We start from the raw sequence: 10,700 nt of genomic DNA on the forward strand, positions 1-10,700 counted from the left end.
AGTTTCACAAATCAATGGCTCAGGCTCACTTCAAATTGATTTAGTTGTTTAATTAGCTCGGCTGTTTTTCTTCTCTTACATTTTGCATTTAGAAAAAATCACTACTTACTAATTAACACACAAAATGAACATGACACTGAAGGAGCGGCTCCCTTTAGCATGATAGATAGATAGATAGATAGATAGATAGATAGATAGATAGATAGATAGATAGATAGATAGATAGACTCTATTTGTCCCAGGGGGAACTCTGGCTTTTTACAGAAATTTTTAAAAAAGATAAACACACAAATAGGTGTGTTTGAACACACACCACAGTGACTAAAAAGGAAGAAAACTTCTGACTTGACAGTTGCAGTGAGGCATTGTGCAGTTGTTATAAATGAGCCCCCATAGCGTTTCTAGACACACTTCTGCTATTCCGTCCATTATCCAACCCGCTATATCCTAACTACAGGGTCAATCCCAGCCAACACAGGGCGCAAGGCAGGAAACAAGCCCTGGGCAGGGCACCAGCCCACTGTAGGGCATACACACTAGGGACAATTCAGGATCGCCAATGTACCTAACCAGCATGTCTTTGGATTGTGGGAGGAAACCCATGCAGACACGGAGAGAACATGCAAACTCCATGCAGGGAGGACTCGGGAAGCGAACCCAGGTCTCCTAACTGCGAGGCAGCAGCTCTACCCACTGCGCCACGGTACCATCCCCTTCTGCTATTCATTGTCTGAAAATCCTCAGTGTTGGTGTGTCAAAGAAAGAGGATGTGCAGCGTTGTTCATAATCGCACTCAGTTTTGTTTTAATTCCTTCCTTTGTTGCGACCTCCAGAGGGTCCAGAGTGCGTCTCATAACTGAACCTGTATTTATAATTAGCCTGTTCATTTGGTGGGCCTCTTTTGAAGTGATGTTACAAAGCCAGCACACCACAGTGTAGAAAGTCACATTGACCATCCCAGAGTTGTAGAAGATGTGAAGGATGTCACTATTCACATTAATGCAGTCTTCTAAGAAAAAAAAAGCCTGCTGTGCCGTTTCTTCTATAGTTCCTCTTTGTTACAAGACCAGTCCAACCTGTCATTGATGTGGACCCCCAAGTACTTGTAGGAGTGGACCATATCTACATCCACTCTCTGAAAAGTGTATAGAAATAGGGTCTCATTGGTACGGCCAAAGTCATTTTCTATTGGGACAGCTTAGCTGTTAGCTAAACAAACTGGCTTGACAGACTGAATGGTCTCCTCTTGTTCGCCACTTTTCTTATATTCTTATTTTATAGCCATTTCCTTGGTTTTGTTAATAATAAAGTGCAGACAATTCTCTTTGCACCAAGAAATAAACTTCTCCACCTGACTCTTGTACTCTGTCTCATCCCACTTTATCAATGCACCCCATGAGCACAGAGTCCTCTGTGAATATCTGCAGGTGACGTGACCTGATGTTATATGTATTTGTAGTCTGAGGTGCACAGATTGTAATGGAGACAGGACTGTTCCTTGTGTTGCTCATATCTGCATCAGAAACACAGTCCTTGAGTCTCACAAACTGCAGACTGCCTGATAGATAGTTCATTATCCAGGACACCATCGGCTCATCCACCTGCATATCTCTGAGTTTACCCCTTAACTGGGATGCCTGGATGGTACTGAAGGTGCTGGAGACATCAAAAAACATCATCCTTACAGTTTCTGCCAGCTTTGCTTAGATAAGAATAAGCCTTGTGAAGCAGAGAGATAGTTGCATCCTCCACTCCAGTCTTTGTCTGATAGGCAAACTGCAGTGGGTCCAGGTGGTCTACCACAAGAGGACTCACATAGTTCAGGACCAGCCCATCAAAGGTCTTCATGATATGAGATGTATGGTTCTGCAGTCATGATGTGAAGAGGCGCCTGCCTTCTTTGGAACAGGAACAATGCAGAATGTTTTCCACAGAAGTGGCACTTAATGGTTCCTTAAAGAACAATGTCACTGGACGTCGGCGTTCACTTCTGAACTAACAACAGAACCGAATGGAGCTCTACAGCACAGAGCAATTCAAATCCCTCGCTGAGACTGAGAGGCACTGAAGGACGTTTCTGTCTTTTTCTTTCTCCACTCCTCTTTTTACTTATGTTCACATCAAACAGGGTCCCAGCTTGACCTTGACCCTTTGACGTCACCCTGTTGTCAGTTCCTTTCACAGTAAATATAACAGCACAATTTTCTAAATGCAAAATAGGGGGAAAAGAGGCATCAAATTAAACAATTTGAATTGATACTGTAAACATGGTTGTAATGAAAACCTGCAGCCACACTGGTACCTCAAGACTGAGCTTGAGAAATTCTAATTGTAGCCATAAAGTATTCTTCACTTAAATAATTCATTCACGACTTCACTGATGTACAGCAAAGGTGTTTCAGTTATCTGTCCAGGATGCTCGCTCTGTCAATTTTATGAAAATCCTCTCAACCCAAAGTTGAGCCTGTTTGCCTGAATCATACAGCAGGTGACATCGGTGACACAGGTTAGGCTTCAGTTGTCAAATTCCTGGACTTTGTAAAACATCCATTCTCCAGCTTACAAATAATGCATAACTAATCACTGAAGGATCTTGAAGAACTCGTGCCTTCATTTGTCTCAGGCATAATTGACTATTAGAATGTTTTATGGCTATTTGAATCACCCACTTTCTGCCCTACAAATTAAAACACGCAGAAATGACCATAAAAAGAAACAAGATATAGAGTCATACTGCAATTCTTAAATCAATTCATTGGCTACCAATTAACTTTAGAGCTAATTTGAAAATCCTCTCCCTCTCTCATAAAGTTGCAAATGGATTACCCCTCCACTTACCTTACTGAACCTATTAGAACTGTCACTCCAGGGTGCACAAACATTGTAATCTCAAGATTCAGGCCTCCATTATATTACAAATATAATCATACAAATGTATTAAACAGATCATTTAGCTGTACTCTAAATGATCTGACAACACATATTAGAGAAGTGCCACTGTTCTCAGCCTTTAGATCAAGCCTGAAGGCATGTTCTTCAGCATACTATGCATGTTAGAGCTGCCCCTGCTGCTGTCCACATCACTTTCTTGCTTTGCTTATTAATTAATGACAGTAATTGATTTGATTGGCCATAACAAAATCTTTTCCTTTTTCTCCCTCTTCCCGGTATTTCAGATGGTGCATGGTCTGCCCATTCTAGTGTCTGATATGAACATTAACTGAAGCTCCTGCCCTGTATCTGTGTGATTTTTATTATGCATTATGCTGCTGCCACATGATTGGTTGATTTGATAATTGCAGTTGTACAGGTGTTCCTAATAATGTGCTCAGTGGAGTATATGCCTTCATATACGGTATTCTGTATACTGTATATGTGACTGTAAAGAATAATTCTTTGGATGATTAATTTCCTCACTGCTTGTCACACACTACTTATTAAATAGCACAGTAAGTATCATACGTATACCCATGAAGTGCAGTTGTGGCCTTATAGCACTGGCATTGCAGTGTCATGCTGAAGTCTCCCAGCTCAGTGTCTGCCTCAGATTCACAGTGCGACTCTTTATTTGAACTCATTTTAGTGAGTTTGATTTAACAGTTTAAAGTTAAGCTGCCACAAATTCCAAACCTAACAATTAAATGGAAAACAGTATGAAAATTAGAAAACAAACACACCTCTGTTTTATGCACCCGTTTTTCCTATCTGAAGATCTTTTAGAGATAAAATAAAATGCCATACTTTGAGTTCAAGGCAGACACTGAGCTGAGAGACTTCAACATGACAGTGAAATGCCAGTGACACAAGGCCACATTTCATGTGTATAAGAATCACACTTACTGTGCTATTTAAACAGTAGTGCATGTGGCAAGTAGCGAGGAAATTAATCATCCAAACAATTATCATTTTACATAATGTTACAAACAGCATGCGTCAGTGCAGGGCATTTAGGAAAACAAATACACGGGTAGAATTAAAATTTAAAAGGAAGGACATGTGGAAGCAGGCTGTGATTGAGAGATGGAGGACTGGTGACTGTTATAACGGTAACAAACCACACCTTCATATTCATACATCAAGAGAATGATGGAGGGGCTGAGGAGGGAGAGGCACATTTGAAAACCACTTAATCAGATTGTCTCCTGTGTCAAAACATACAATCTAGATAGATAGATAGATAGATAGATAGGAAAGGCACTATATGATAGATAGATAGATAGATAGATAGATAGATAGATAGATAGATAGATATGAAAGTCACTATATGATAGATAGATAGATCTGTTTGTCTGTCTGTCTGTCTATCTATTTATCTATCTATCTAACCAGACAGTACCTTTTCAATCCGCAGTATGTGTGCATCTGTCTATGTGGCCATCATGTAAATCTGTCTGCCTGTTATATAGTGCTTTCTCTATCTGTCCATCCATCCATTATCCAACCCGCTATATCCTAACTACAGGGTCACAGGGGTCTGCTGGAGCCAATCCCAGCCAACACAGGGTGCAAGGCAGGAAACAAACCCCAGGCAGGACGCCAGCCCACTGCAGATAATAATAATAATCTATACAGTATATATAAAATTCTTTTCGCGTTTGAAACGGAAATTACGTATGACCACACGATATGGAAATTACATATTACGTAGTGTGCCCTGCGTCGTCCTCTCCCAGTCCTCTCTAGACTCCAGCGCTTAGAGACAGACAAAACTGCTACATTGTAAATTTTTAAAAATCAGGAACCCATTGGTATTTCACAAATCCGTTACCCCACAGTCATTTTTGAGTACTTATGACAAATATAAATGGGTCCTTTTGTTGAATTGTCTTTTTGGAACCAAAAATTCTTCCTATATGGCATCACCCTGAAGAACCGCTCTGGCACTTTTATTTTGAAGAGTGCGTGCTGAGGTTTCACGTTGTCTGTGTGCGTTTTATATCCCATTCCGAAGACATGCAGGTTTGGTGCTGCGTGTGCTTTGAGCGAGTGAGCCGCGCTGATTTGGCGTCCCATCCACAAATAGGAGGCAGCTTTCTGCTATCCGTCATTAGCGCACGCGTATTCGCAAAATGAATGAATGAATATTCCTTCGGCAAAGAAGCTCAGTTTCAATGCAAAGTACCTTTTATTACTTTTAAAAAAGAACACATAAAACACTTTTGCAAATAGAATAAATAAACAAAAATGAACCTAAATCAGTGAAATAGTTAAAACTTATATCCCTAAAGGAAGCGAGTTTTCTAGTACTTTGAACGAGAATGTCTGTACTTTTCCACCAGCTGGTCTTTCGTACAAAAGCGCAGATGCGTCCTCAGTCTTGGGCACCTCCTTTGAATTCTCCGGCCCCAGAAAGTCTGCAACGATATTTGCGACCTCACAGAAATGAGCTACGGCTGTTTTTTTATGATTCGAGACATTAGCTTGCGTATTTGTTTTTAACATCATAAGGTTTCCTTTGCACAAATTACACTTGATTTTCTTTGAAAAAGAAAAAAAAAAAAAGATAACTCTACTTTTTCTACGGGGTTCACACACGCGAATTTAGGAAACCCTCATCTGCTTTTGCTTTCTCGTTACAAAGCAAAAAAAAAAATCCATTGTGTGTAGACGATTAAACTAAGAGAGCAAGCACTGCTGCCTCAACATGATAACTCCAGCCGTGCGTTTACTAAAGCCTGGAAGAAACGTCGGTCTGTCACACAGAGTAACTGGACTTGAGACGGAAGAAGCCCAGCCGAACACAAAGCGCGCACGGAAACTGCGTCAAGAACTGAGCAAAATAATCGACCAATATATCCGGCATCCTTAATTGTTATGTTTTAATTTGACGTTTTTACTTTCGGCTAACTCATTAACCAAGTCTCATTTGCTAATTCTGTTTCATCAGTCACTTATAGCACGGTATCTATTAATTATTTAACGGTCATTAATTGTTTTCGCTATGCGCGGGTAATGCATTGTTTGATCGTGTCGGGCTTTACTTGGCAGAGCGCGTAGTGATAAAATAAGATTTACTCAATCGATATTTAACTGACCGTTCAGTCAGTCGCACTAGAATGCGTGTTACAAATGTGTAACACCTACACTATTTTATTTGTAATAATATTATTAAAACAGGCGAAAAGTTTGGTGCTACTTAAAATGAACTGATAGAAGGTTTTAATGAAATGAAAGCAGGAATTATTATAAAATGTGTGAGCATAGAGAATTATAAAATAAGCAAATCCCCACAACATGGCATTAACTAATAACTCATCGGCAGGCTCATGTGTACAGTCGAAACACGCGGCGGTACCAGAAGAAACGAACCTACTTTTTATGGCTATTTATTCATTTTTTCATTACGATTCCTACAGATGTTGAATGCTTTCTGTTTTACAACAAACAATATGAACGGTGGCATCACAAGGCAGCGGTAACTAGAAACGCCGGGAATGAAGGGAGTCTCGGTTTGCGTAAGTATCCGGCGCCTGCCTGTTAGACTGGGACAACTTCATTTCTTTTTCTAAAGGTGGTGGAGGTGATGAATTCTGCGTGCGCAGAGTTGTTAACTGTTATCCAGTTGTCAAGGGCTATGGAATCAATGAAAAGCAATGGAGTTAACCGTAATGGCCGTTAAATCATTAGCTACTCCAGTTTTGGCGACTGGAGCCCAGTCAGGTGCCTGAGCCTCCCAGTGCTGCTGACTAACAGACACAGTTCTGCAAATCAGTTTAAGGAACTTTGACATCAGAACCCCAGATGGGTTTTATTCCAACCACTTACTTAAATCGGAATGGTTTAAACATTCTTTTGAGTATGAATGGCACCTGCGTGCAGATTATTCAAGAGAAAAGAAGAAAACACACAAAAAAAAAAAAAACAAGACTGATGCGAACTTACCGCTTGGAAGCTTGTCTGAGTTTTTCGTTAGCCATGTAAACAGGTTGGAAAAGTTGCAGTTACACACCCAAGGATTCCCTTCAAGTCTTAACACTCTAAGAGAGGGCAGCTGACTCACTGCTGCCACCTGTAGGCCATACAGAGCGTTTCGTTCCAGCTCCAGCTCCCGTAGGGCCGTCAGTCCACTGAAGGCATCCTTACTCACCATGGACAGGTACGGGTTACTGCCCAGACGGAGTTTAATCAGGCTATGAGATCCCCCAAAGGTCCCTGCAGGGATTTCAGTTAAATTGTTGCAACCCAAGTCAAGGAACACCAGTCTGGAGGAAGTGACAAAAGTGCCCAACTCAATGGCTGACAGAGAGTTGTTCCTCAGGTCCAGGTACACCAGATCACTGTACAGTACCAAAAAATCCGCTGGGATTCGTTCAATCAAGTTGTCGGCAAGCAGGAGTCTCCGAACATCCAAAGGGATGGAGTCTGGCAAACTGGTGAGCCCCAGGCTGCTGCAGTCTACTGTGTGAGGGTCTGGACAGAGGCAGTTAGCTGGGCATGGCTCCCCTCCAGCCTGAAAGGCAACACAGAGCACAAGACCGGCTAGCAGTGGCAGAGGCTGGATCCAGCAGCAGCATGGCAACATTGTTGAGAGGGGGGACACTCGGAGAAAAGGGCTGGGGAGGGGAATGGGGTTATTAGGAAAAGGGGAAGGGAAGGGGGTGAGGGACAGCGATGGCAATCAAAGCTGAGATACAGACATCCTTCCCGGGGTTCGGCACCTAAAAACACTCGGCAGCAAGCAGCGAGAGAGCGGGCACGGCTTCCAAGAGATCATGTAGCTGCCGCACAGATCGGATTGCAGCCTGCTAGCTTTGAAAGAGTATGGAGGGGGAGGAGGGATGACAAAAGAGAGAGAGAGAGAGAGAGAGATGGAGAAGGAGAGGGAGGGGAGATTAGTAGCTGGAGGTAAATGGAAACCAGCGAACCAGAGATTAGAAAATGTACCAAGGGGCGGAAAGCAGAGGGGGAGGAGGGCTGCTGGGGGCGAGTCAGAAGAGGCAGTCGACTTGTTAGGTTAACCGCCAGTCTGTTTTACAGGATTAATTAAGCTCTGTGTCTGACACACAAGGATACCCAGGGAGCTTCCACAGTTCAGACCTGCGGCGCTGTCCTCTTTTAAATATGAGTAAGCCCAACTGGATGATGAGGTCCACCAGAATAATAGAGGGAAAAAAAAAATCTGTCAGATCCCGGCTGAGTAATTCCTTAACTGCACAGTGAAGGCAGTCTGGGATAAATAAACATTAAGCCATTCACCAAACAGTTCACTACAGAGTGAGGCTTATAGCCAGTCTAAAGAGACAACAGATAACGTTGCTTCCTCGGCTGGCCATTTGGGCACCTTTAATAGACTGAGAGGGAGCTGACTGAGAGAAGGTGGTGCTGAAATTATTTCAATTTGAGCAAGGAGTCTCTTTGAAAGAAAGCCTCACAAACTTTCCAGCCTTGGACTGTCCATCTGTCCAGAAACAGGCCATCATCCTCAGTCATTAGATTTGCAAGCTTAATGAACTGTTTCTTTGGCTCACGCTGTCAACAAAATTACCAAAAAAAGCCTGTTGTGTGCCACATTATACACATTATAGGCATCATTGACAAAAAGAATTCAAGAAAGGTATATTTCATTATTTTAAAAACTTACCAAGCTCTATCAAAATATTTATTAGTACCACTCTATTTGATCCAGCCAGAATCATTTCACTTTGTCCCTGTTAGGTGCTGCTGTTTGCCTTGTGCTCAAAGCAGACAGGATGGGCTTGGACTTGGTAAAAATGAATTAAATGGCTTGGATGGATAACCCCATTTTGGTTTTGAAAACAGATGGATGGATGCGTGGATCTCTCTCTCTTTATCAATTATGTTTATCTATTATCTATTAACTGGATATAACTGGTGAGCTTTGTTGGGCTGAGTAGCCTGTGCTCATCTAAATCTTAAATGTTCTAATGCTGTACTTTTCATATCTGCCATATAATATATGTTATGCCTGTAATATACTACATTATAAATCATATACATGGTGTTTCATGGTAATATATTACATTATACAAAATGGTGATTACTAGAATTGTCAATTCTCAATAATGTATTAACTAGCTATGAACATGAAGAATAGACTACTTTGAAAGAGCAATCTCATTTTTTTAAATAATCATACAAGATGCTCAGTATGCACCCCTTGTGTCACACGGCACACATCATTCCTGCAGTCTAATCCATCACAGACACTTTGTAGCACATCACTGCGGATGGCTGACATGACAAGTCACAATGCATTCCTTCATTTCCTCAAGTGCCAAAATCTGATAAATAATACACAGTAGCTCTAGAACTTGGTACATACAATGCTTTATGTTCACATGAAATAGTGAACTAGCAGGGGTACCCAGCACTGCCCGGAGGGGTGGCACCAGCTACATTTTGAAATGAAATATAGTCTATGATCTTAAATGATGTAGACTTACATGCCGGCCACAATCAACTTTATATTCAGCATGAATTGCCCACCTTTTCCCCAACAGACAGACACTCTGGACACAAGTTAAAAGCACCAAGAAGTAGTTTAATTGTCTTCTTCTTTTCTAACCATGCCTCCAAAGCACCACAGCCACAATAAACACAACATATAATCACAATAATCTCTCCTCCACACCTCCCAGCAAGCTCTGTCACACTCCTCGCAACTCCAGCTCGCTTGCTGGTTCTCCACCAGTCCTTTATATAATCCTTGACCCCAAAGTGATTCTGTTATTCCTCCCATGTGACTTGCCAGCACTTCCAGGTCAGCTGGAGAATTCAGGTTTTAATCAGCCCAGAAGTACTTTGGGTCTTCCATTGTCATAGTCCATTAGTAACTCCGGGCTAGGTGAGAATTTGTTCTCCCACAAACTTCCCACAGCATCCCCTGGTGGCTTGGGGGAGGCATTGTCCTTGATAAGCTGCCTACCCCCATCCTTCCATTACTGAGGTGTCCCTTACAATATATGTATATACAAATATATATATATCGTGGCAGGTGACCAGGGACCTTGCTCCACCGGGATGCCTGGAACAAGGAAAGACCGGGAGAGGGGCAATATATTCCCTTGGACGCAAGAGGGCAGCCCCCCTGGTTTCCATCAGGGCCACGGATACAGAGCTGGGAAGCTCATCCCTGTGAGGGTCCGTGGCCGCCACCAGGGGGCGCCTGGATGGTTCCTGAGCCATGGACTGCAGCACTTCCGCCACACCAGGAAGTGCTACCAGAACAGGAACCAGATACGCCCAGAGTGCTTTCAGGTGCAAGGGCAGCATTTCTGCCACACCAGGAAGTGCTGCCGGAAGATCATCAGGGAGCACTTGGAGCACATCTGGGTGTGCCATAAAAGGGGCCACCTCACTCCATTTTGGGAGCTGGAGTCAGGTGGAAGAGGACGGAGCTTGCGACGGGAGGAGTAGAGGCGGCAAAAGAAAAGGAGATCTAAAGTCTAAGTGTTTTGATCCCAGACATTTTCCAGCCATTAAATACTATACGTCTCTATGTCTTAAAGTGCTTCCTACATTGGTTCCATATTCTGAGAGAATGAAGGCCGATTGGTTTATTCATCTTAACAATGTTGATTCTCCCTGCTAACGTAAGGTTGAGGGTAGACCTTCTATTCATGTCTTGTTTCATTTCTTTCCTTGCAGTCAGTAGCATTTTGTTGAAAAAGAGCTTTATAGTTACTTGTCATATTTACCCCTAGACTTTAAAATAGGTCTACTAAGATAAATGGGAAGGT

General features: G+C 42.4%; 1 protein-coding gene across 3 annotated transcripts in view; it reads right to left on the bottom strand.

The window, feature by feature from the left end:
- LOC120530910 (leucine-rich repeat-containing protein 38-like) overlaps positions 1-7,761 on the bottom strand; it is a 149,622-nt gene extending 141,861 nt beyond the window's left edge. For 2 of the 3 annotated variants that reach the window (XM_039755702.1, XM_039755700.1), the window contains exon 1: positions 6,883-7,761. In XM_039755702.1, the coding sequence (XP_039611636.1) occupies positions 6,883-7,522 (640 nt within the window). In that variant the 5' untranslated portion in view covers positions 7,523-7,761. Of the gene's footprint in view, positions 1-1,982; positions 2,206-6,882 lie in introns of those variants that run through there. The other variant, XM_039755701.1, reaches the window with a different exon arrangement.
- Between the last annotated feature and the right edge of the window lie 2,939 nt (positions 7,762-10,700).

The sequence above is a fragment of the Polypterus senegalus genome, chromosome 6 (genome assembly GCF_016835505.1).
Source record: "Polypterus senegalus isolate Bchr_013 chromosome 6, ASM1683550v1, whole genome shotgun sequence".
Classification (NCBI taxonomy): Eukaryota; Metazoa; Chordata; class Cladistia; order Polypteriformes; family Polypteridae; genus Polypterus; species Polypterus senegalus.